At 44.9% G+C, this 26,969-nt stretch overlaps 2 protein-coding genes across 2 annotated transcripts in view; both read left to right on the top strand.

The window, feature by feature from the left end:
• Positions 1-18,087, top strand: part of UBE2J1 (ubiquitin conjugating enzyme E2 J1) — a 43,112-nt gene extending 25,025 nt beyond the window's left edge. The window contains exons 6-8 of the mRNA XM_068149433.1: positions 1,809-1,938; positions 6,674-6,805; positions 17,551-18,087. Of these exons, the coding sequence (XP_068005534.1) occupies positions 1,809-1,938; positions 6,674-6,805; positions 17,551-17,820 (532 nt within the window). The 3' untranslated portion in view covers positions 17,821-18,087. The remainder of the gene's footprint in view (positions 1-1,808; positions 1,939-6,673; positions 6,806-17,550) is intronic.
• The window catches only part of LOC137446623 (gamma-aminobutyric acid receptor subunit rho-2), a 55,050-nt gene continuing 46,160 nt past the window's right edge, over positions 18,080-26,969 (top strand). Inside the window, exon 1 of the mRNA XM_068149420.1 lies at positions 18,080-21,016. Within this exon, the coding sequence (XP_068005521.1) occupies positions 20,829-21,016 (188 nt within the window). The 5' untranslated portion in view covers positions 18,080-20,828. The remainder of the gene's footprint in view (positions 21,017-26,969) is intronic.

The raw sequence follows: 26,969 nt of genomic DNA, 5'->3' as shown, positions 1-26,969 counted from the left end.
TGGCCAGTGGAATGTGCTGCCCAGGGAGGTGGTGGAGTCACCATCACTGGAGGTGTTTAGGAGGATGGGGCGCTTGGTGCCATGGTTTAGTTGATTAGATGGTTTTGGATGGTAGGTTGGACTCAATGATCTCAAAGGTCTTTTCCAACCTGGTTAATCCTATTCTATTCTCTACAGCTTTCCTGTTAGCATGGCACTGAGTCAAAGCTAATAAACCTAGCTGAGAGGTAGGGTTTAGTGGGTTCTCAATGCTGTATGACCAAGGCTGTGTGGTTTCCCATTGCAGAGCTGCCTGCTCTGTGCCTTATAGACAAATAATGAGTGCTAGAGAGGAAAGGAGATGCTCTTGCAGAAGCTGAAATGCCTTGATTTCACAGAACCACAAAGTGGTTTGGGTTGGAAGTGACCTCCAGTGGTCATCTAGTCCAACCCCCTCTGCTGTAAGCAAGGACTTCCTCAACTAGACCAGGTTGCCCAGAGCCTTGTTGAGCCTCACCTTGAGTATCTCCAGGGATGGGGCCTCAAGTACCTCCTTGCGCAACTTGTTCCAGTATTCCACTACCCTCATGGTAAAGAACTTGTTCCTACTTCTTCCTTTGAGGCACAAGTGGCTGGGCCCAGTTGAATACTTGTAATAATAGTTAAGTCTTTATAATTTGCAATTCTAATTTGCTGCAGATAAAAGAAAATTGTAACATTTAAAGCTGTATCAAATTATTAATGAAGTATAATAGCAATATGTAAGCCACTTGTTAGTCTTTTCCTAAGTGACATGACAGAATGGGTGTCTGTTGTATAAGAAGTTGGTGAGGGGTTTGGAACACAAGCCCTGTGAGAAAAGACTGAGGGAGCTGGGATTGCTCAGCCTGGAGAAGAGGAGACTCAGGGGTGACCTTATCACTCTCTACAACTACCTGAAGGGAGGTTGTAGACAGGCAGATGATGGTCTCTTCTCCCAAGCACCCAGTACCAGAACAAGAGGACACAGTCTCAGGCTGTGCCAGGGGGGGTTCAGGTTGGACGTCAGGAAGAAGTTCTATGCAGAGAGAGTGATTGTGCTATGGAATGGGCTGCCCAAGGAGGTGGTGGAGTCACCGTCATTGGAGGTGTTCAGGAGGAGACTTGATGGGGTGCTTGGTGCCATGGGTTAGTTGTTTAGGTGGGTTGGATTGGTTGATGGGTTGGACACGATGATCTTGAAGGTCTCTTCCAACCTGGTTTGGTCTATTCTATTCTATTCTATTCTATTCTATTCTATTCTATTCTATTCTATTCTATTCTAAAGTTGTTCTCAACATTCCTCTTCAAGCTATTGTGATTTGGGGTGGAGAGAAATACTTTCAAGCTACTGGTTATAGAACAGAATAGAATAGAATAAACCAGGTTGAAAGAGACCCTCGAGATCATTGTGTCCAACCTATCATCCAACACCATCCAATCAACTAAACCATGGCACCAAGCACCCCATCCAGTCTCCTCCTAAACACCCCCAGTGATGGCGACTCCACCACCTCCCTGGGCAGCCCATTCCAATGGCCAATCACTCTCTCTGTGAAGAATTTCTTCCTAACATCCAGTCTAAACCTCCCCTGGCACAGCTTGAGACTGTGTCCTCTTGTTCTGGTGCTGGTTGCCTGGGAGAAGAGACCAGCCCCTGCCTGTCTGCAACCTCCCTTCAGGTAGTTGACCCCCCGCCCCCCCCCCCCCGCCTTGTCCTTCTGTGGATTGTTTTGCAAGTAGTTTGTGTATGCAAGCAAATGCTGACATTATGAGAACATGTTCTTCTGACCTATGTCGTTTGTGGCCAGGTCACAAGACTTCTGTTGTGAAATATGTGGCACATCTCTGAGGACAGCCCTCTTACCGCTGACATCCGGAAGTGTGTCAAGCCAAGCAGACAAGGAGGCTAAAGAACTTGCCAGACAAATTAGCTTCAAGGTGAGGTCACTGATCAAACTGTTATCTCTGTTGTATTGAACTAAGAAAGAAAAGAAAAGATTGATTTAGAACTTGTGAAGTGCAGTCAATCACTATGTGAAAACCTGGTTTTTTAGGGCAGCCTGAAAGGGGAAGAGAGGAGTGGATCTCTGGCAAGATGCCAGTCAATAAATTGTGCCTCTCCAGCACCAATTGATTAGTCTGAATTTCAGTGTTGAGCACTCTGGTAAGAGCTGCCTAGCTTTGTTGATGTTACTTTCATGTGTGCAGTCACTAATGACTTGATTAAATTCTCTAGAATTAGTTTGTCATAAAGGTGTTAGGAAAGTTTGGGCAAAGCTAACCTGAAGGGCTTTTTTTACTTTCCTTTGTGATTTTTTTCCCCCCTTTTCTTTTGGCTTATGGAAGGAATAAAACATATTCCTACTGAAAAATGGTTGCAAATTCTTTTGAACTGCTCTGCAGCTGAAGATACTGGAAGTTGAACTCTGGTATGAAAGTTGCTGTTGCCCAAAAATGTGTTCTCTAGCTTGTGTTTCAGTGAAAGTAAGGTTTGTTTAGCCAAATACATGCCTTAGAAAACTGCATGTCTTGCCTGCACAGTGGTGTTTTTCACTGGGTTTTCCACTAAACTCTTAGATCAGCCACTAAGGAAGATTGCTGTGCATGAGGATGGAGAACTACACTGAAATGGGTAACGTGGCAATGCCAGCGACGAGCAGTGTGAGCAATCTGGCAGTGCAGGCCTAGAGCCTGACATGGGGGTAGGCCATGCTCAGCTTAAATGCAGAGCCAGCTAGCAGTGTAGCAAAACATTGCTGTGCCTGCAGCATGTAACTAAAACAAGGCACTGGTAGCTATAAACATGGACAGTTATCTTGGGACAACAGGACATGCACCTGCATCAACAACCTCATTGTGTCATTAGTAGTTGGACCAATAATCTGTAATAGTGCGATGGGAACCAATGAAGCCAGGCCAACAAGGCACTCCGAGTTTATATAAGTTGTAGCAGTTCCCTTGCTACGCACTTCTGCCTTTCCTGTCTCCTCTTCTTCTACACTTTACTGTGCTATACCTGCACTACAGGCCTGCCCTACAGGCCTGCACCACAGGCCCACACCATAGGCCTGCAACACTGGAACAATAAAGGAACAATACTCGATCATATTGGTCAGCCGTATTGATTCCAGTCTCTGTTGCCGATACTGTAATGTGGCACTGGTACAGAATACATCCTCACTAAGATCAGGGATGCTAATATGTGCCCTTTTATCACCAGTGTTCTTCCAACACTGTCCTAGAAATGACGCTTTTTATGTGCCATGAGGCTGAAGATTGTCTCCCACTGAGGATTACTGTCAGCTTTGCAGGACATGAGTATTCCCATGTGATCCCATTCTTGAGACCCCCCTGGAGTACCGTGTCCAGTTTGGGAGCCCCTGTTTCAAGAAAGATCTGGATGTGCTGGAATGTGTCCAGAGAAGGGCCACAAGGATGATCAGTGGGCTGGAGCACCTCTCCTGTGAGGACAGACTGAGAGAGCTGGGGGTCTTCAGTTTGAAGAGAAGCCTACGAGGAGACCTTATTGTGGCCCTCCAATATCTGAAGGGGACCTACAAGAAAGCTGGTGAGGGACTTTTTAGGGTGTGGGGTAGTCATAGGACTAGGGGCAATGGATCCAGCCTACAGGCCAGGCTGGATGTGACTCTGGGTAACCTGATCTAGTGTGAAGTGTCCCTGTCCATGGCAAGGGGGCTGGAACTGGATGATCCTTGAGGTCCCTTCCAACCCTAGCAATTCTGTGATTCTGTGATCTTGCATCTCAACTCGTTGACATGGTTGTGTCTGTGTGTAATAATGCTTAAAGGAGAGATAGATGATTGATAGTATATACATTAATATAAGGGGAAAGAAAAAGGATTTTATCTACATGTTGCCATCACAAGAGATATTTTGCAGTCAAATTAATTCTCCACTCTCTGTTACATTTAAATACGGTGATCTTCTGTCCTTGATGTCTGTATTCTCACCTGCTTGCCTGGAAGCAAAGGTAAGGGCTGGAGAAGAGAGACGAGGTGACAAAGAAGATATTTCATGTTTGGGACCTTTGAAGTGCTCTAATTTTTTTTGATCGTTAGTCTGACTTCAGTCTAGCTCACTAAACTTAGTACTTGATTAAAGTGAAATAAATCAAATGTGCATTTCATGGTGTATGTGCTTTGTAAAGACTGATAGTAAAGATGAAAGAAGCTCCTTTTGGAAAAAGCAGAAGTATGAAAAGCAGTGGTCACAGGTTCCAGGGAAGGAACTTACCAGTGGGTACAGGAAAGGGAAATTTCATCCTGTGGATTGTGAAATGCTGGAGTAGGCTACCCAGAGAGGCTCAGGAATCTCCAGCTTTGGAGATGCTTCAAACTTGACTGAACATGACTCTGCTTTGAGGAGAGAGTTGGACTAGGTAACATCTAGAGGTCCATTCCAGCACAAAAAGGTCTCTATCTCTGGAGACATTCAAAACCCACCTAGACATGTTCCTGTGTGACCTTCTCTAGGTGAACCTATCTTGGCCAGTGGGGTTATAATGGCGACGGAGATTGGAATCAATACAGCTGACCAATATGATCGAGTATTGTTCCTTTACTGTTCCAGTGTTGCAGGCCTATGGTGCAGACTTGAGGTGGAGGCCTGTAGTGCAGGTATAGCACAGTAAAGTGTAGAAGAGGAGGAGACAGGAAAGGCAGAAGTGCATAGCAAGGGAACTGCTACAACTTATATAGACTCAGAGTGCCTCGTTGGCATAGCTCCATTGGTTCCCTCTGAGTGACCACACATTGCACTGTTACAGATTATTGGTCCAACTACTAACAACATGCAAGGTTTGTTGATGCAGGTGCATGTCCTGTTGTCCCAAGATAACTGTCCATGTTTATAGCTACCAGTGCCCTGTTTTAGTTACATACTGCAGGCACAGCACTGTTTTGCTCCACTGCTAGCTGTCTCTGCATTTATGCTGAGCATGGCCTACCACCATGTCAGGCTCTAGGCCTGCACTGCCAGATTGCTCACACTGCTCGTTGCTGGCATTGCCACAGGGTTGGACTTGATGATCTCCAGAAGTCCCTTCCAGCCCCTACCACTCTGTGATTCCAGCCTAAATTATTAATCATCCTGTGTTTGTTGCTGGTTCATATTTGAGTCATAAGCTGCCCAATCTAGTATTAGGGTTCATAATAGTCCAGTACAGGGATGTCAGATTGTAAGTGGTTTTAAATCTCAAACTCATCTTCAAGTTGTTTCAGTGACACATTTTTTTTGGATTCTCCTGAGATTATATACATCAACAAAGAGGGAACTGAATTTTCTCATTATTATCTTGTGATCTTACAGCTTGTTGTCACCATAGCTGGTTGGTTTCTATGACACTGCTTTGTATTTTTTACTACTCCTACTACCACTACTTATAACTGCATTTGAAGATGGGTATTGGATTTGAAATTGTCATATGTGGCCTTCCAGTATCTGAAGGGGGCCTACAGGAAGGCTGGGGAGGGACTTGTCAGAATCTCAGGTAGTGATAGGACTAGCGGGAATGGGATGAAGCTGGAGGTGGGGAGATTCAGGCTGGATGTGAGGAGGAGGTTCTTCCCCATGAGAGTGGTGAAGCCCTGGAATGGGTTGTCCAGGGAGGTGGTTGAGGCCCCGTCCCTGGAGGTGTTTAAGCCCAGGCTGGATGAGGCTCTGGCCAGCCTGATGTAGTGTGGGGTGTCCCTGCCCATGGCAGGGGTGTTGGAACTAGCTGATCCTTGTGGTCCCTTCCAACCCTGACTGATACTATGATACTATGATATGTATAATCAATTGAAATCTAAGATATGTGACTTTGGAGGTGACTTGCTTGATGATGGTAAAAATTGATCTGGTCATAACTTTTTGCTTCAATCTATGTATAAACTTTAAAGAGTTTCGTGTCAGGGCTATGTCCTCTTCCATTCCCAAGGGACTATTGCAGGTATATATACACCATATTAACAAAAGGTTTGTTAGTCATATCTTACATGTCACTACTGACTTATCATCCTAAGTTTCCAAAAGCATGAAACCTGAATTGTGAGAGCTGATTCTCATTAGACATGTTACAAATGCATACAAAAAGCAGCATCCTGAGACCTGTATTTTTCTTTTGCTTTGCTTGTGCTTAAATTGAAATCCTGGGAACTGACTGAGACAGTGTAGTGCCACATGTCTGTGCCCACTCTGGCTGTGAGGCAGCTTTGGTACTAGACCTGGTCTAGCCACATTAAATTAACACCATAGGTTGGTTATCCCTGCTGAAACCTATCAGTTCACTTGTAACACCACTCCTTAAAAATATCTATTCCTAATGTCCTTGAGTGAATGCTCTCTGATGTTATTCCTGCCATACTGTTGTCCTGGATCCCCTGAAGAATGTTCCTTTTTGCTCTTTACATCTGTGTGTTTTGAATGTTGTACCTGTTGACGTGCAAACAAAACTGTTGTTTGAGCTGATGCTTGCACAGCTATAATCTTATCTCTGAAGAATGAGAATTTCTTGAGCCTGTTGCTGTGTCACTGCGCTGCAGTTGGCGTATTGATGGTGATAGTTCAGCAAGTCTCTCGTTCTCCATACATTAAAAACTCGCATTCCAAAATAAGCCAAATCTTGGAGCGGTTCTGATCATGTTTCTGAGGCCTACATATCTGCTTCTTGTAGGCAGAAGTCAATTCATCCAGGAAGTCTGATGCTGGACCCTCAAACGTGTCAGGATCGAACCACTCCGGGACTTCCCGGGAGCCCCAGCAGGATGGTGCGGCTAGAACACTGCAGGATCCAGCAAGCACAAAGGTATGGTTGGCCTTTGGGCTTTGTCACTGCAGGTACAGGCACAGTCTGAGCATGAAATCTCTGCTGTTAAGCCAATTAAAGGCTTCATTCAGAGTCTGCAGTTCATACTTAAGGAACTAACTCAGAAGGTACCTTGGGAAACAGCCCTTAAAAACAAAGGGGTCGAGGAGGGCTGGACCTACTTCAAGAGAGAACTCTTGAAGGCGCAGGAACAGGCTGTGCCAAGGTGCTGGAAGGTGAGGTGCCAGGACAGACAGCCAGCCTGGATGGGCAAGGAGCTTCTGAACGATTTCAGGTAAAGAGGGTGTATCATCTTTGGAAGAAAGGAGAGGTAACCCATGAAATGCTGAAGGATGTTGCTAGGTCATGCAGGAAAAAAGTTAGGCAAAAGCCCATTTAGAGCTTAGACTGGCCTCTGCTGTGAAGGACTGAAAAATGCTTTTGTAAATATATTAATGGCAAAAGGAGGGGCAAGGACAGCCTCCACTCCTTAGTGGACATGGAGGGGAGTATTGTAACAAAAGATGAGGAGAGGGCAGAGGTACTTAATACCTTCTTTGCCTAAATTTTTAATAGCAAGATAGGTTGTCTACCAGACAACTGGCTGCCTGAGCTGGCAAATGGAGGCAGGAAGCAGTAGAGTTCCCCTGTGATCCAGGATAAAGCAGTTAGAGACCTGCTCAGACACTTGGATCCCCGCAAGTCCCTGGGACCAAATGGAATCCATTCTAGGGTGCTGAGAGAGCTGGCAGATGAGCTGGCCAAGCTGCTCTCCATCATTTTTCAGCAGTCCTGGCTCACTTGAGAGGTCCCAGATGACTGGAACATGGACAACGTGATGCCCATCCACAGGAAGGGCCGGAAGGTGGAGCCAGGGAATTACAGATCTGTCAGCCTGACCTCAGTGCCAGGCAAGATTATGGAACAATTCATCTTGAGTGCAATCACACATCACTTACAGGATGGCCAAGGGATCAAGCCCAGCCAGCATGGATTTAGGAAGGGCAGGTCCTGCCTGACCAACCTGATCTCCTTCTATGATCAGGTGACCTGCCTAGTGGATGTAGGGAGGCTTGTGGATGTGGTCTACCTGGACTTCAGCAAGGCCTTTGACACTGTCCCCCACAGCAAACTGCTGGCCAAGCTGTCAGCCCATGGCTTGGACAGCAGCGCTCTGTGCTGGGTTAGGAACTGGCTGGATGGCCGAGCCCAGAGAGTGGTAGTGAATGGTGCCACATCCAGCTGGCGGCCAGTAAGTAGTGGAGTCCCCCAGGATCAGTGCTGGGCCCCATCCTGTTCAATATTTTTATCGATGATCTGGATGAGAGCATTGAGTCCATCATCAGTAAATTTGCAGATGACACCAAGCTGGGGCAGGAGTTGATCTGTTAGAGGGTAGGAGAGCGCTGCAGAGCGACCTCGACAGGCTGGACAGATGGGCAGAGTCCAAGGGCATGAGACTGAACACATCCAAGTGCCGGGTTCTGCACATTGGCCACAACAACCCCATGCAGTGCTACAGGCTGGGGTCAGAGTGGCTGAGAGCTGCCAAACAGAGAGGGACCTGGGGGTGCTGGTCGATGGTAGGCTGAATGTGAGCCTGCAGTGTGCCCAGGCAGCCAAGAAGGCCAATGGCATCCTGGCCTGCATCAAGAACAGTGTGGCCAGCAGGAGCAGGGAGGTCATTCTGCCCCTGTACACTGCACTGGTTAGGCCACACCTTGAGTACTGTGTCCAGTTCTGGGCCCCTCAGTTTAGGAAGGATGTTGAGTCACTGGAACGTGACCAGAGAAGGGCTACAAGGCTGGTGAGGGGTTTGGAACACAAGCCCTATGAGGAGAGACTGAGTGAGCTGGGGTTGCTTAGCCTAGAGAAGAGGAGGCTCAGGGGAGACCTTATTGCTCTCTACAAGTACCTGAAGGGAGGTTGTAGCCAGGTGGGGGTTGGTCTCTTCTCCCGTGCAACCAGTACCAGAACAAGAGCACACAGTCTCAGGCTGCGCCAGGGGAGGTTTAGGTTGGATGTTAGGAAGAAGTTCTTCCCAGAAAGAGAGATTGCCCATTGGAATGGGCTGCCCGAGGAGGTGGTGGAGTCACCATCACTGGAAGTGTTTAAAAAGAGACTGGATGAGGCACTTAGTGCCATGGTTTAGTTGATTAGATGGTGTTGGGTGATAGGTTGGACTCGGTGATCTCAGAGGTCAATTCTGTGTTCTACATTTCTTCTAGAATTTCTGCATACTTTTTTATAAAGTCAATGTGTAAACTTCAGCCAACAGAGTTCTGCATCATTTTGAGAAATAGTGATCTCTTTGCTTTCACTTCCTTCTCCTAATAAATGTGTTCTAGCAGCTCTTGTTTCCAGCAGCTCCTTTAATCCGTGGGTTAGCAGTTCATTACGTGAAGCACTGCAATTCGTCATACCCATAATAACATCACAGGGTTTTTGCAACAGAATTTGTAGCCAGAGGCAACCCTCCCCCCCCTCCACATTTCAGTGGTAATTTGTTACTTTTAAATATCAATTAATGCTATCTTCTTGGGCTTTGTAACCACTTAAGTAATTCTGACTCAAATATTCTTCCCCTTTGAAGTGTGACTCTTCTGTCTCCATACTCTTAGTACAGGGCTTACATAATTGTTTCGGAAGTGACCGAGACCTGGTGGTGGGCCAAGGCAGCTGCTGCTGCTGTGACTGTGGCAAATGCAATCTAAATTCACTGATAAATTGCAGGCAAATCCCAGCTAAGCTGTGGTGTTTTTTTTTCTTTTTTAGAGGGGATGGGGCTGCAGATGGTTTGGAAAAACCTAAACCACGTCAGATAACGTCAGACCATCTGTTGCGTGTTTGCAACATATTTTCCAGCTATGTAGAAATTTAAACATGCTAATAGCATACTTCCCCTCCCCAACCCCATGAAGGATTTCTCCAGATTGTTCAGGATTTAATAAACCATTTTATTTTATTCTTCTTATTACAAATCCTGGCTAATAGAGTAGAACTAGCCAAGATACCAAGGCATTGCTGGCATTTTCTGGAAGGAAAAAGAGACTGATTTTGGTTATTAATCACAGTTCTGTTTCTTCTAATCAATTATGCTGCTTTAATCATAGTATCATAGTATCAGTCAGGGTTGGAAGGGACCACAAGGATCATCTAGTTCCAACACCCCTGCCATGGGCAGGGACACCCCACACTACATCAGCCTGGCCAGAGCCTCGGCCAGCCTGGGCTTAAACACCTCCAGGGACGGGGCCTCAACCACCTCCCTGGACAACCCATTCCAGGGCTTCACCACTCTCATGGTGAAGAACTTCCTCCTCACCTCCAGCCTGAATCTCCCCACCTCCAGCTTCATTCCATTCCCCCTAGTCCTATCACTACCTGAGATCCTGACAAGTCCCTCCCCAGCCTTCCTGTAGGCCCCCCATGGCAGGGGGGTTGGAACTAGATGATCCTTGTGGTCCCTTCCAACCCTGAATGAAACTATGAAACTATGAAACTATGAAACAACAAATTGATTTAACACGTGGTAAGATCAGTTGATTAGAAAGGATCTGAGGTTTGCATGGATCTCTTTCATGCCTATTAGGAGATAAAGGCCTCCAGCCTCCTACATCAAAGATTTCTATTGACTTTATATGAATAAGAACACAGAAATAACAAGCTCAGATTCTTTAGCACAGTCTTTTCCTGATACACAATTCTTTCTTCCACTGTGTGGATGTAAGTTTTCACTCCCCAGTGGCTTGAGAAAATTCCTAACACTCCAAATGTGGCAGCTCAGAAACAGAGGTGTTGCTTCAAACTCACAGCTAGAGATCATGTGTGTGACAGTCTGTTCCCCTAAAACATGAATCTGTTCTGCAGCATTCAGTTTATCACAAATATTTGGACATACATTCATGCATTGAAAGTTCCCATCTTGCATGGCAGCAGCCTGATGAAAATTAATTATTATTATGGAAGACAATGCCAGGGACGGGGAGGAAGAACTGCCCATTGTAAGTGCAGATCAGGTTCGTGATCACCTGAAGAACCTGAAAGTGTTCAAGTCCATGGGACCCGACGGGATACACCCACGGGTACTGAGAGAACTGGCAGAGGAGGTTGCTAAACCCCTCTCTCTGTGTAAAGACTTAATTCTGCCTTACTAAGTGGTGTTAGATGTGGGCAACAGACTAGATTTTTCTGCTCTTGGATAAAATGTGTATCATTTACCCTACAAATGTGTGTTCAATTAAAAGCTCTTCTAGAAAATGAGCTGTTGTGAACTTTATGCCTTTTGAGAATAAAAAGGGCCTAGCTAGACTCAGTGTTAATCCCTTGTATTAGCTTGCATAATTCTTTCTGGGATGACAGATTTAATGTACCTGACTCTGAAGTCATGGGACTGTATGTCCTGCTACTCAGTAAAGAGGAAGAAAAAAAGCAGTGGTCATGCAGAAAGAACAAAGTGTTACTCTCCTCCTCCAGTTGGAGCAGTTGTAACCAGTCTTCATTAGAATCGTGATGGCAAACAAGTGCTAAGGAAAGGGTCATCTGGAGGTGAGGAGGAGGGAGTCTGTTGGCTATGGTTTACAATGAGGAGAAAAGAAAGCTTCAGACTGCTTCATGGATGATTTTGTTAGTCAGCAGCAATTGTCCATTCCATGACTTTCACTGCTTGAAAGGACAGAGATTTTTGCAGTGTATTAATGGCAAGGTGTTTGTGAGCACAGTGATGGCCTTCCCATGATAGGTTTATCTGAGCTCTTCTGTGAAGAGCACAATGAAATGGGTCTCTGGCCTGACATCATTTTGCATCTGTTCCACATGGATCCTTATTGCTGAAGGATCTTTTTCTTCCTTCAGAAGAAAAGATATTTTGAATTAACCTTGCCTTCTGTTGGCTCTCATTGAGAGAAAAAAAATGCAGCCTGACTGACTAAAGAAGCACAGCACTTCAGTCAAGCATTTCCAGGTTTGAAGTAGTAGTTTGTGGTTTGGTAATGACAGTTGTTTTATTAACAGCAGTGCAATCATAATGTGAACTGTTCTGTTAGTCACTATTTTAATCTTGCAGATTTTTGCCTGTGGAGAGACTTAAATGTGTGATGTAATTGTTGCATGTGTTATGTCTGTACTGCTGGAGAGTCAGTGTTAGGATAAGAAGAGAATTAACCAGGTTGGAAAAGACCTTTGAGATCATTGAATCCAACCTATCATCCAGCACTATCTAAACAACTAAACCATGGCACCAAGCACAAGTCTCTTCCTAAACACCTCCAATGATGTTCTTGACTTTTGGTCTCTCCCTGCCCAACCTCATCTTGTAAGTTACTTCCTTCCCTCCCAACCTTCTCTTGTCATTTTGCCAGACCAACAGCCAGTGTATTGATGCCACACTGTGGTGGTTTGGTTTTGCACCACTGTACAAATTGGAATTTCCCCCAAGGATTAACCTACCACGCTACTGGAAATTAAATGAAGGTATTATTTACTGAAGTAGGCAAAATATAAAAGGTAATAAACATATACAAATACATAGGTACATATACAACTAGACAATAGCCCAGCCCCCTCTACAGACCCCCCAGGACAAAGTCCAGAAGGCTGTGTACTAGCTAGCAAGTTATCACTATCTTGTCCCTGCCACTGTTTCTTACCATAACCCAAACTGAAATGATCAAGCCAAGCAAGCAAGGTCAGAAAACAGAGACAGAGGGAAAGAAGCAAGAAAAAGAGAGAGCAAACAAGCTGTGCTTTTAGACCATCATAGTATCACAGTATAACTAAGGTTGGAAGAGACCTCGAGGATCATCGAGTCCAACTTGTCACCACAGACCTCATGACTAGACCATGGCACCAAGTGCCATGTCCAGTCTCCTCTTGAACACCTCCAGGGACGGTGACTCCACCACCTCCCTGGGCAGCACATTCCAATGGCCAATCACTCTTTCTGTGAAGAACTTTCTCCTCACCTTGAGCCTAAACTTCCCCTGGTGCAGCTTGAGACTGTGTCCTCTTGTTCTGCTGCTGGTTGTCTGGGAGAAGAGACCAACTCCCACCTGGCTACAAGCTCCCTTCAGGTAGCTGTAAAGAGCAATAAGGTCTCCTCTGAGCGTTCTTTTCTCCAGGCTACACAACCTCAGCTCCCTCAGCCTTTCCTCTTAGGGCTTGTGCTCAAGGCCTCTCAGCAGCTTCGTTGTCCTTCTCTGGACACATCCCAGCAAGTCAACATCTTTTCTAAACTGAGGGGCCCAGAACTGGACACAGTACTCAAGGTGTGGCCTAACCAGTGCTGAGTACAGGGGCAGAATGACCTCCCTGCTCATGTATATGATTCTGAGTTCCCAGAGATTGCTGTATTATTTAACATCCCTTCCAAGATGTTTGGTTTTTTTTTTCTTTTAAATACCTTGAGCATTCTGATACAAATGTCAAGAGTAACAGCTTGGAGATGTGATGTGGTGAATGCTGCCCTTCAGTAGGCTGCACGTGGTGTCAGTTTCCTTACTTGCATTTTGTTCCACAGTAGAACTTTTTGTTACTTCTAATATATGTATGATTTACTAAGCTAGCAATGTGCTCTTATGACCAAGAAGGCCACTGCCATTCTGGGGTGTATTAGAAGGAGTGTGGTTATTAGATGAAGAGAGGTTCTTGTCCTCTACCCTGTCCTGGTGAGACCTCATCTCCAGGGTTGTGTCCAGATCTTAGCCCCTCAGTTCAAGAAGGACCTCAGGGAACTGCTTGAAAGAGTCCAATGCATAGCCACACAAATTATTAACGGGCTACAAACATTTTCATTATGAGGAGAGACTGAGGGAGCTGGGGCTCTTCAGCTTGGAGAGGAGGAGCCTGAGGGGTGACTTGATTCATGTTTATAATGATCTAAAGGGTGGGTGCCAAGAGGGTGGAGTCAGGCTCTTCTTGGTGATGCCCAGTGGCAGGACAAGGGGCAGTGGGTGGAAGTTGAGGCATAGGAAAATTTTTTTCCCTGTGAGGGTGACAGAGCACTGGAACAGGCTGCCCAGGGGGAGTGTGGAGTCTTCTTCTCTGGAGATACTCAAGACCTGCCTGGATGCATTCCTGTGTGATCAGGTCTAGGTGATCCTGCTGTGGCAGGGGGTTGGACTGGATGATCTTTCAAGGTCCCTTCCAACCCCTAACATTCTGTGATGCTGTGCTTGATCAAATTCACATGGCCTTAGAGCAAAATTTTCTACCAGTCTCCACAGTTTCAGAAGCTTCAGAAATACGACACATGAAGTTCCTAGTCCTACATGACTGTAAAGATCAGGTGCTAAAGGTGGTTATAATGCAGCTCTAAGTAGATACTTTTAGTCTATTAAACCCTCTTCCCCAACATTTCCAGTGTGGTTTGGCAGAAAATGACTTAAAATTGGGTGGAAAATTGGTGTCCTATGAGGACAGACTGAAGGAGTTGGGGCTGTTCAGTCTGCAGAAGAGAAGGCTCCGAGGTGACCTAATTGTGGCCTTCCAGTATCTGAAGGGGGCCTACAGGAAGGCTGGGGAAGGACTTGTCAGGATCTCAGGTAGTGATAGGACTAGGGGGAATGGAATGAAGCTAGAGGTGGGGAGATTCAGGCTAGATGTGAGGAGGAGGTTCTTCACCATGAGAGTGGTGAGACCCTGGAATGGGTTGTCCAGGGAGGTGGCCGAGGCCCCGTCCCTGGAGGTGTTTAAGAGCAGGCTGGATGAGGCTCTGTCCAGCCTGATCTAGTGTAGGGTGTCCCTGCCCATGGCAGGGGCGTTGGAACTAGATGATCCTTGTGGTCCCTTCCAACCCTGAATGAAACTATGAAACTATGAAATAGTCATGTGAGGTATTATGTTCATCTGAACATAAAGAAACCCGGGGGTGTGACAGCTAGTGCTAGTGACTTTAGGAAGTGCCAAGGAGCAGGAATATGTCCAGAGTTTCTTTTCCCCTTTTTTAAGTAAAGCTACTTTAAAAAGAAGAGCATTTTGCCTGCTGAGTTTGCAGTTCTTGCTTCCTGATTTTACTTCTGTTCCTCTCCCCTTCTGTGAAAGATGGGAATGTAGATGAATCTGGGAACTTCGTTTTCAAAGGTTCAGCTTCCCTCAGTCTTTTATTTTCGTTGGCATGAGGAGCATTCAAGTTGGTTCAGTATGAATCAGAATGACTTTCTCGTGCAGTGTAATGGGAATTGTGGCAAGCTGCTAATGGTGTTCTTGGCTGTCTCTGCTGATGAAATAAATGTTTTACAAACATTTTTTCTTTGAAGCTAACCAAGCTGCTTGCTTGCTTGGGCAAGAAATGCATGTCAATGGGCAAGCTGTCAAATGTGGTCAGCAGTTGCATCAGTACTTCCTTGCTGATAGTAAATAGGGAAACAGTAATGATGAGGAGGTCAGAAAGGGAGGGTCTCTTCCACAGCCTAGGCAAATCACTAGGTCAGAACTTGGAATTCTTCTCCCACGCACAGAATATGTGGCCAAAAAGTCATGGGAGAAATTGTTACTTACTGTCTTGTAGGTGGTCAAACCTGGTACACAGTTCAGGATGTTCCCTATCTGGCAACGTGGAAAGGACATCTTTTGTAGATATAGTAGCTGGCCAGAACAGTGTTTAGGATTATGGATATAGTGTCCATCAAAAGGCTTTTGCTTGGAAGAAAATATTAATGTCCAGAATTGTAGTTTGACCTGCTGTAATGATAACCATGCTTATAGAATAGAATGGAATGGAATAGAATAGAATAGAATAGACCAGACCGGGTTGGAAGAGACCTTCAAGATCGTGTCCAACCTATCATCCAACACCATCTAATCAACTAAACCATGCAACCAAGCACACCCCATCAAGTCTCCTCCTAAACACCTCCAGTGATGGTGACTCCACCACCTCCCTGGGCAGCCCATTCCAATGGCCAATCACTGTTTATTTGAAGAACTTCTTCCTAACATCCAGCTTAAACCTCCCCTGGTGCAGCTTGGGTCTGTGTCCTCTTGTTCTGGTGCTGGTTGCCTGGGAGAAGAGACCAACCTCTGCCTGTCTACAACCTCCCTTCAGGTAGTTGTAGAGAGCAATAAGGTCACCCCTGAGTCTCCTCTTCTCCAGGCTAAGCAACCCCAGCTCCCTCAGCCTCTCCTCATAGGGCTTGTGTTCCAAGCCCCTCACCAACTTTGTTGCCCTTCTCTGGACTCGTTCCAGCAAGTCAACCTCCTTCCTAAACTGAGGGGCCCAGAACTGGACACAGTACTCGAGGTGCGGCCTAAGCAGTGCAGTGTACAGGGGCAGAATGACCTCCCTGCTCCTGCTGGAGAAACTGACTCTGGAAAAGAGCTGCAGGTTCCTTTAAGTGGGACTGCCTGCAAACTGTGCCAAGAAGTGAAAAGATGACTTCAAAAAGAAAATAACTTTGTCAGAGCTACCTTTTAAACCCACTTTAACATGTAACCTTGTCAGAACGCTTGTTTCCCACAACTGTGCTCTGCCACTCTTTAAAATATTTAAATGCTGGAAGTTTGAGCCTTTTACTGTTGCAGTCAGGATTGGGCTGGTGGAGTATCAGAACCCATAGTTTCAGTCTTACAAGCTAGAAAATTATTTTCTTCAGTATAATACTCTCCTGAGGTGAACCTGTGTTGTGGAAGTTTATTTTTCCACTACTTATAATGGCAGAACAAGGTTTGACCAGTAGAGGGCAATAAGTCTGTGCAGGCTTCAGTGTGGTGCTCGGCCGTTCCTGCTGCAGTTACTTAGGGGTTTTGTATCCAGGGGTTTTGTTTTATTTTGTTGTTTTCCAGTATGCTTGGTACTGATGAGAGTAGATTTTTTGACCCAGATGTCCACAGGAGGCAGTGCAGCATTGCTTAGTTACACTTCCCTGGACTCTTCTCCTTTCTTTCTTGCCCTCCCCAACTTTTTTCCCTTTTGGTGTAGGTAACATTACAAATCCTCAGAGACTTAACTGTCTGGAGGATCATTAAAGTTTCTTGAGCTGTGAAGTGTTAAGCAAAGATATTTGAAATCTCTTGCTTTGGGAACCAATCTAGAACTCAAATACTGTTTGATGGACCTTTTTTGAGACTTTGCTTGTCATCAGAACTGCTGTTTTGAAGGTTGAAGTAGGCTTCTCAAGACAGTGTATGGACAAAAATGATGACTATAATCACCTCCTATCTGTTTGTGACTTGTCTTATCAGGCTTTCAAGTAGTAACAATTACCTGAAGAGTGTGTTTGAGTCCTAATCATTTTATTCCCTGCTAATCTTAGATCCTCTCTTCTCCCAGGCAACCAGCACCAGAACAAGAGCATACAGTCTCAAGCTGCACCAGGGGAGGTTTAGGCTGGATGTTAGGAAGAAATTCTACCCAGAAAGAGAGATTGGCCATTGGAATGGGCTGCCCAGGGAGGTGGTGGAGTCACCATCAGTGGGGGTGTTTAGGAAGAGACTGGATGGGGTGCTGGGTGCCATGGTTTAGTTGATTAGATGTGTTGGGTGATAGGTTGAACTCAATGATTTTGAAGGTCTTTTCCAACCTGGTTAATGCTATTCTGTGCTATTCTATTCTGTGCTATTCTATTCTATTCTGTGCTGTGCTATTCTATTCTATGCTGTGCTATTCTATTCTATGCTATGCTATTCTATGCTGTGCTATTCTATTCTATGCTATTGTATGCTGTGCTATTCTATTCTATGCTGTGCTATTCTATTCTATTCTATTCTATTCTATTCTATTCTCACAATTCTCCATGTTTCTTTTTTAGCCTGAGACTCAGACTAGCAGTGCAGCAGCTGGTCAAGAGCATGCTACGCCCGTGTCCACTAACACCTCCATGAGTCCTCGTCAGCGCCGTGCCCAGCAGCAGAGTCAGAGGCGGGCTCCTTCTTCAGCTGACTTCAATCGAGTACAGCAGCCCAGAGTCAACATGAACCACACTGGATCAACTGTTCTGATTGTCCTTTTGACTTTTGCATTGGCAGCTCTTATATTCCGTAGAATATATTTGGCTAATGAGTACATTTTTGAGTTATAAGGTTGTCAGTCGTAACGGCGGTGACCGGAGCGCTTCCCTGAGCGCTCTGTATGGGGTGTGACACCAGAACTGTTTACAAAGATTCCTTTTTTGTATTTATGCTCAAATCCCTATGAATGTTCATGTACCTACCCATAGAATACTTGTGAGAAAAATCAAAGTTGGTCATGTAGCTATGACAAGTGTTCATTGAGTATCCACTGGATACTTGGAAAACCAGTGCAGTGGAATAGCAACAATAAGGCATGGGGGGGTGGGGGTGGGGGTGGGAGGGGGTGGGAGTCAGTTTGAGTAATTGATCAACTAGAAAAAAGACTTTTTTTAATAAGTGTCCAACTCACTTTTTTTATGGAACATAAATGCAGTTAATCACCCCCTCTAAGTTAGTGTAAGGTTTGACACTGGAGAAGGAACTGTAACCTGAAACACTGCTATGTGTTGGTGTCCAGTGAGCTCTAATTTAGAGGGGCTACGGTTTTGTAACCACTTCTTCTTTACCGTGCTGCGTTTTTAGAGGGGGAACACACACAAAGGGGCTGTGACACTGCTCGGGGTATGTGACAGGGGCAAAGGAGTAGGGGAGGGGGAAAAGGGGCCAGAAAACTACTTGCATTCATTTGGGTTTTGTTTTTTTTTGGAAGAGAGATTGGATAATCTTTGTCAAGATTTGAATGTCGTCTTCTCATGCTCTCGATTGTATATCTGGTTGTTTGGGGGCTTTGTTTTGTAACTTGAAGGTTATATAAAACATATTCTTGCAGCAGTTATAAATATGTAAGATAATTATTTACCCAGAGCTATTGTCTTTTAATTATACCAGAAATCTATGTAATGTGTTAAACTGAACGTTTCATAGGTGGGTTTTATTTACGACAGAAAACCTTAAACCTTACTATAGTTAAAACTCTTGTATGTATGAACGTGCTTAAAGAGAAATATTTATTAAAACCTTGGTAGTAATAAATCCAAGCCAGTCTGTAGCTGTCTTTGAAGTATCCTATGGTCTTCTGTTTGGTGGTTTTGTGGCATGGTTTTGGGGTTGGGTTTTTTTAAAGCCACAATCAGTATTGGTCCCACAGGCTTCCTGCATTATTAGTTTATTAAAACCAAAATGTTGGCAATATCTGTGAAAGCTGTAGAATCACACACCAGCAATTAGACCTACAGTTGATAGTAGAGTAGAATAGAGGAGAGTAGAATAGAGGAGAGTAGAGTAGAATAGAGTAGAGTAGAGTAGAATAGAGTAGAGTAGAATAGAATAGAGTAGAGTAGAATAGAGTAGAGTAGAATAGAACAGAGTAGAATAGAACAGAGTAGAGTAGAACAGAGTAGAGTAGAATAGAGTAGAGTAGAGTAGAATAGAATAGACCAGACCAGGTTGGAAGAGACCTTCAAGATCATCGCATCCAACCCATCAACCAATCCAATCTGAAGGGAGGTTGTAGACAGGCAGAGGTTGGTCTCTTCTCCCAGGCAGCCAGTACCAGAACAAGAGGACACAGTCTCAGGCTGTGCCAGGGGAGGTTTAGGCTGGAGGTTAGGAAGAAGTTCTATACAGAGAGAGTGATTGCCCATTGGAATGGGCTGCCTGGGGAGGTGGTGGAGTCACCATCATTGGAGGTGTTCAGGAGGAGACTTGATGGGGTGCTTGGTGCCATGGTTTAGTTATTTAGGTGGGTTGGATTGGTTGATGGGTTGGATGCGATGATCTTGAAGATCTCTTCCGGTCTGGTCTATTCTATTCTATTCTATTCTATTCTATTCTATTCTATTCTATTCTATTCTATTCTATTCTATTCTATTCTATTCTATTCTATTCTATTCTACTCTATTCTACTCTACTCTACTCTACTCTACTCATTAGAAACTTACAAAAAAGAAAGAATTAAAACTAAAGCTCCCAAACACACAACCCCCATCCCCAAACCACAGAAACCCTTTCCAGATCCTGTAGTTTCTACAATCCAAAGTGCTGTGTTTCCTAGCTGCTGCGTTGCTTGGATGCTTGTTCTCATCCAGTGTTGCAGGCTCACAGAAGAGAGTTTTGAAAGAGGTGCGACCCAAAAGACAGTTTTGCTGGATTTTGACCTGCTTGCTGGTCTGGAAGCTTTGCTCTGAGTGTTCTATCCTTTTCCTAGAAACTCTCAAACTTTTGTTCTCCTACCTCTACACTATGCTGGCTGTTGGTGAATCAGTGGAGTCTTTTGCAAAGAGGCAGTCTGTACTGCCCTCTGGATAGGCTGTGAAAAAATAAGCTTCCAGTGGCTCTTCTTTGTGATCAAATAAACATCTCCTTTGTAGCTTTGCTTTTCTTTCCCCCACCCCCAAAGCATTTTTCAAATCAAAGTTAAAATGCCTGATTGTGCAAATACCTATTTGAAAAGTAAGTGTGAACAGTGGCTTTAGCTGATGTAAAGAGTCAGTTACATGTATAGGGATGCTTGGGGGGGGTGACTGTGTTTTATGTTTCCTCTAAAGGTTAATGGTAAATAAAGTCATGAATTTCAGAGGGAATAGCTCATCTTTTATCTTCAAGAGTACAAAGAACCAGGCTACACCAGAAAATCAAAAGGGCTGTAATGCCATCAAAATAGGTGCGTTCTACGATGACATGCGTGTCTGAAAACGCAGCACGGGCCCTTTCCCCTTGGGAAAGATGCCCTGTGAAAGAAGAGAAAATCTGGAAAGCCTAATGAAGAGGGACAGCCTGGTTTTGCACAGTCTGGCAGGAGGGGTAGCGCTGCCCTGAGATTAGGGGATTGAGCAGAAAGCCGGCGCGCGGAGTTGCGGCTTTTTATATAATGGCTTTAGTAAATATCCTTTAGGAGCCAGCAGAATCATTTGGTGAGGCAAACTTCCTGAGTAATGGCCAATCATTAAGCGGTGATGAGGGAAAAGCTTTTGAGTGAGAAGCTGGTGAAAGCCTGTGTCAAACACCACGTCGGGAAAGCAGCGTTTCTGCCACCCATCACTGATGAGCAGCCGCCGGCGGAGCTGGAGTTGATTCAATGTTCAAACCCGGGGGGACTCGTGCTACAGGAGGTTACTGGAGCTCTGAGTGCCCGGCTCCTCTGCCCAGTGAGATGCCTTATTTTGCAAAACTCCTTTTGCTAATCTTTTGCTTAGTTCTTCTCGTGGAAAGCAGAAAACACAGGAGGAGGAGGTGGACAAACCAGCTGGAGGTGCAGAGGGCAAGGTAAGGGTTGCTGAAGCACCTGTATTTGCTTCCCTGGAGTTCTACAGATGTGTTAGACATAAAAGTCTGCTGTGCCATTGTCTTTGTGTATCATCTGTGGGCAAACAGCTTTCCAGGTAGGGTTTTCCTATCGCTTTCTGGCAGTGTAATCAGTTTTAACTGTAAATAAGGCACATTTAACACTGGTGTTAATTAATTCTTAACAAGGCAAATTGTGCAGAGAAGTTTACCATTTCAGCATGGATTGTGGAAGAAATAATCTTAGCTTTCTGTAGGAATTACTGAGAAAGTTCAGAGAATTCACAGTTAATAGAGAGGTTTAAATCTCCTTGTTTCTGCACTGTTTTAAGAGCGAGTTATTTACCCTGCTTGCTGGAACATCCGTGCTGCTTGTGTTCACTTGAAGCTGCATTTTATTCTCTACAAGTGTGATGTGTGGATATGGATTGGCTTGTGTTACGCCTATTAGTAACAAATCGCTGGAAGTTACCCAGGGCTTGTAGAATTAACATCTGTTTTGAAGAAACACATGGAAACTTTAGGAAAAGAAAACAAATATATATGAAGCAAAGGCATGGGAAAGAGTTAAAGGTCTTAGCAGAGCCTATTAGATTTAGTGTTGCTGAGATTTGACCAGAGGTTTACATTAGAAAAGATAATCTTCCAAACCTGTCAGGCAGTCCAAAGGATGTTATCCCTGTTTGTAGTTATGTCATCCAGTGGCAATTATATCTTACAAGAATCTTTGTTGTTTGGAGGGCTCAAAAAGAAAATTGGGTTAATCCATCTTACTAAGTGGCTTCACCGTGGCTGGAAACCTTCATTTTATCATTGAGTTTCTTGGGGTTTTGGTGTAACACTCAACGCGTTTCTAGGGAGCGTTGTTACTTGGAGGCTTTACAAAGAAATACTGTGATAGAATAATCGAAAGCAAAGAGCAAAGCTGTGTGCTGATAGAAAAAAATACAATAGCATACACTTTCAGGGACATAAATGTTATAGACTAGACTAGACTAGACTAGACTAGGAATAGAATAGAATGAATGAATGGAATGGAAAATAGAATAGAATAGAATAGAATAGAATAGAATAGAATAGAATAGAATAGAATAGAATAGAATAGAATAGAATAGAATTAACCAGGTTGGAAAAAAACTTTGAGACCGAGTCCAACCTATCATCCAACACCATCTAATCAACTAAACCATGGCACCAAGCACCCCATCCAGTCTCTTCCTGAACACCTCCACTGATGGTGACTCCACCACCTCCCTGGGCAGCCCATTCCAATGGGCAATCTTTGTGAAGTACTTCTTCCTACCATCCAGCCTAAACCTCCCCTGGTGCAGCTTGAAACTGTGTCCTCTTGTTCTGGTGCTGATCACCCTGGAGAAGAGACCATCTCCCAGCTGGCTGCAACCTCCCTTCAGGTAGTTGCAGGTCCTCTGAGCCTCCTCCAGGCTAAGTAACCCCAGCTCCCTCAGCCTCTCCTCATAGGGCTTATAAAGCTGAAACAGCAAGGGCCTGATGCTGGAATCCTAAAGCCAACTGAAGTTTTACCACTGATTTCCATGGCATCTGCATTACTGAGTGAGGTCTTTCAATTAACTCTGAAATCCAAGTTTTCCAAGTCTAAGTTCTGGGAAATGTGGTGGCTTCAACAGCAGCATTTTCCTGCAAACTGTTCACATGCAGTAGACATCATCTACTTTGTAAGAACAACATTAATCCATATTTCAAGCATGTCTTTGCACAAAAGTAGTCTCAGTCTCTGGGTTAAACGCCTGTTGGGACAATAATGAACAGTTTCTAAAGCGCTGCTCTTTTTCTGAGCCTGTGATTGAGTGGAAGTCAAAGTACTGCTAAAATTACTTATAGAAATTAATTTACTGTAAAGAGTAACTGACACTGTTTGGTTTGCTATGGAATAATGATTTTAATGAAGAGATTTCCAGCCAGGTAGAATTTTAACTACATAGTTTGGCTCGAGTTGAGGAGAAAGTTCTTCACAGAAAGAGGAATTGGCCATTGGAATGTGCTGCCCAGGGAGGTGGTGGAGTCGCCGTCCCTGGAGGTGTTCAAAAAAGGATTGGATGTGGCACTTGGAGCCATGGTTTAGTTGTCAGGTGGTGTTAGGTGATAGGTTGGACTTGATGATCTCTGAGGTCTTTTCCAACCTGGTTGATTTGGTGATATGTGCTTTATATATAGATACGTGCATTCCCTATGCAACGTATAGAAGAGGCATGTAAGATCAAGTTCCAATGACTATCACATGTGAATGACACAAAGAATCTAGATATTTAGACACAGAGAGTTCTGCAATACTGAAAGAAAGCAAAGAGTCTATGGAGCAGTAATGTGGGTATTTGAATTTTCCAGTTCCATATAAAAAGTGTAGTTGTCGCTGAACAGAGCGACTGAAGGAGCTGGGGCAGTTTAGTTGGAAAAAGAGGAGGCTGAGGGCAGACCTCACTGCTGCCTACAACTACCTGAAAGGACATTGTGGAGAGGCTGGGGTTGGTCTCTTCTCACAGGTAATGAGTGATAGAACAAGAGGGAGAGGCCTCAGACTGCAACAGGGTAGGTTTAGACCAGATAGGAGGAGAAAAATATTCACAGAAAGTGGTCAGAGGCTGCCCAGGGAGGTGGTGGAGTCACCAACCCTGGATGTGTGTAAAGGTCATTTGGATGTGGTGCTTGGGCATATGATTTAGGGGTGAACTTTGTAGAGTAGGGTTAGTGGTTGAGCTGGATGATCCCAAGGGTCTTTTCCAACCTGAATGATTCAGTGACTCTGTGAGCCATCAAGGAATAGTGGACTGTTGTAGGAGAAAGAAATGATGACCTGTCCCTATGCTGGTTTGCTAATGATGTAAGAGCAATGAAAACAGTGTCCTTCTGTCCTTCTTAGTAATTTCATAAGACTTGCTGCTTAGCATTTCTCCTGCTGACTTACCATACAAAATACAGTGAATTTTACAGTGAATGCATTGGCCAAGAAAGGTTATTCCTGTGTCTTTTAAGCTGATACCTCAACCCGATCTAAAGATTTCTGTATTGCTTTCCAGAAGCTAGTTTGGGTTGTGCAAGCACAGAACATCAGTGAGCTGTTCGCAGAGGTTAAATGTTGCACACAGGTTCTTGCCCACAGAGCTGTGAGGGCTGAGGTGAACTGGTCCTACAGGTGCCAAGTTGGCTGTCTGCTGAGGGTACCCAGAGAAACTGAGCCTGTGCCTTCATTGAAAGGAAAATACTACTGCCAGGTTAGGGCTGTGGAGTTAAGAACCCAAATTAAGGAATGCCAGGTTCAGGGTTGTCTGTGCACCCTTAATTACTCCTCATTTTAAATCAATGTTGAGCTGTAATGTATTACTCTTTCTGTGAGCAGTACCTCCCTCAGTGTGCTGAATGGGTAACACTTGCTTAATTAGCAACTGTGTTGTGTTCCATTTTCTCTAACCATTGGAATGTGCTGCCCAGGGAGGTGGTGGAGTCACCATCACTGGAAGTGTTTAGGAAGAGACTGGATGGGGTGCTTGGTGCCATGGTTTGGTTGATTAGATGGTGTTGGATGATGGGTTGGACTCAATGATCTCAAAGGTGTTTTCCAACCTGGTTAATTCCAGGTGGGGGTTGGTCTCTTCTCCCAGGCAACCAGCAGCAGAACAAGAGGACACAGTCTCAAGCTGCACCAGGGGAAGTTTAGGCTCGAGGTGAGGAGAAAGTTCTTCACAGGGTGATTTGCCACTGGAATGTGCTGCCCAGGAGGTGGTGGAGTCACCATCCCTGGAGGTGCTCAAGAGGGGATTGGACATGGCACTTGGTGCCATGGTTTAGTAGTCATGAGGTGTTGGGTGACAGGTTGGACTTGATGATCTTTGAAGTCTTTTCCAACCTTATTGATTCTATGATTCTACCATCCCTGGGGGTTTTATTTTACTTTATTTTTTGAGTCCTGCTGAGCTGTTATCTAATTTCTCATGCTAGCCAAATATAATTTTCTTTGATCTATTTGGGATATAAAAAGGATCTGGTTTATGTAATTGTGGTGGGTTGAAATTACACCTCCCCCACCCCCAGTTAATTTGGAGAAAATACCCCTAAAATAAAATTGCCAGACCAGCTCAGTTTGGGATGGAAGCAAACAAAGCTATTTTGACAAGCAAACCACCATCTAGAAACATGAAAGGCAATGAATATGTACAAAATATACTGTATATGTACACTCTCTGTCTCTGTCTCTATGTCTCTCTGTCTCTCTCTCTGTCTCTGTCTGTCTCTCTCTCTCTCTCTCTCTTTGTTTATTTATTTACAATTTATAAAGAACACAAACTCCTCAGATCCCCCTGGGCAGATCCAGGGGACCTGTTCACTTCCTCCCCCCACTCCCTCCACCACCATCGCTGGAGGTATCACAGTATCACAATATAACTTAGGTTGGAAAGGACCTCAAGGATCATCGAGTCCAAACTATCACCACAGACCCCATGACTAGACCATGGCACCAAGTGCCACATCCAATCCCCTCTTGAACACCTCCAGGGATGGTGACTCCACCACCTCCCCATGCAGCACATTCCAATGACGAATGACTCTCTCAGTGAAGAACTTTCTCCTCACCTCGAGTCTAAACCTCCCCTGGCGCAGCTTAAGACTGTGTCCCCTTGTTCTGGTGCTGGTTGCCTGGGAGAAGAGACCAACCCCTTCCTGGCTACAACCACCCTTCAGGTAGTTGTAGAGTGCAATGAGGTCACCCCTGAGCCTCCTCTTATCCAGGCTAAACAATCCCAGCTCCCTCAGCCTCTCCTCATAGGGCTTGTGCTCAAAGCCTCTCCCCAGCCTTGTTGCCTTTCTCTGGACACGTTCAAGTGTCTCAATGACCTTCTTAAACTGAGGGGCCCAGAACTGGACACAGTACTCAAGGTGTGGCCTAACCAAAGCAGAGTACAGGGGCACAATGACCTCCCTGCTCCTGCTGGCCACACTATTCCTAATGCAGGCCAGGATGCCATTGGCCCTCTTGGCCACCTGGGCACACTGCTGGCTCATATTCATGTGGCTGTCGATCAGCACCCCCAGCTCCCTCTCTGTTTGGGAGCTCTCCAGCCACTCTGACCCCAGCCTGTAGCTCTGCATGGGATTGCTGTAGCCAAAGTGCAGCACTCAGCACTTGGACTTATTGAATGCCATCCCATTGGACTCTGCCCATCCATCCAGTTGGTCGAGGTCCCTCTGCAGAGCCTTTCTACCCTGTGTGTGTGTGTTTAAGAAGAGACAGGATGAGGCACTTGGTGCTGTGGTTTAGTTGATTAGATGGTGTTGGGTGACAGGTTGGACTCGATGGTGCCGAAGGTCTTTTCCAACCTGGTTAAGTCTATTCTGTTCTGTTCTATTCTATTCTATTCTATTCTATTCTATTCTATTCTATTCTATTCTATTCTATTCTGTTCTGTTCTGTTCTGTTCTGTTCCGTTCTGTTCCGTTCCATTCCATTCTCAGTGAGATGTCCCCATCTCTTTTCTGTAAAGAGGAACAAGTCTTCAGAAAAGACAGTTTGATCACACTCATCCCACTTGTGCATAAACAGCAAGAAAATCATATATGAAAAACATGTCAAAAAACCAAAAAGACAAAGAAATGAAAAGGAGAGAAGGAGATGGGTGGCTGTGAGTGAATAGGGGTCAGCTTCAGAGAGTGCATAAAGCCAAAAGAAACACTGACAAATCTATAATCAGAAGTGCTAAAGACCATAAGTATATCAGGGAGGATTTGTGGGATAGTGATGATCAGATTGTGGGCACAGACACCCGATGGGCAGGAGGGGTCATTGTATCCTTCAACTCTGCAAAGGCACGGGTGGCTGTATCCACCTTCACTGCAGATAATGAGATGCCTCCTGTACCAAATGGTGGGGGTGGCATCAGACACCTGCTGGAGGGGATCAGAAGAC

Source organism: Melanerpes formicivorus, unplaced genomic scaffold, assembly GCF_026170545.1.
Source record: "Melanerpes formicivorus ecotype bairdi unplaced genomic scaffold, bMelFor1.0.p_v2 SCAF_2, whole genome shotgun sequence".
Taxonomy (NCBI): Eukaryota; Metazoa; Chordata; class Aves; order Piciformes; family Picidae; genus Melanerpes; species Melanerpes formicivorus.
The sequence above is the reverse complement of the archived record's forward strand: the minus strand, read 5'-3'. Positions and strand labels throughout refer to the sequence as shown.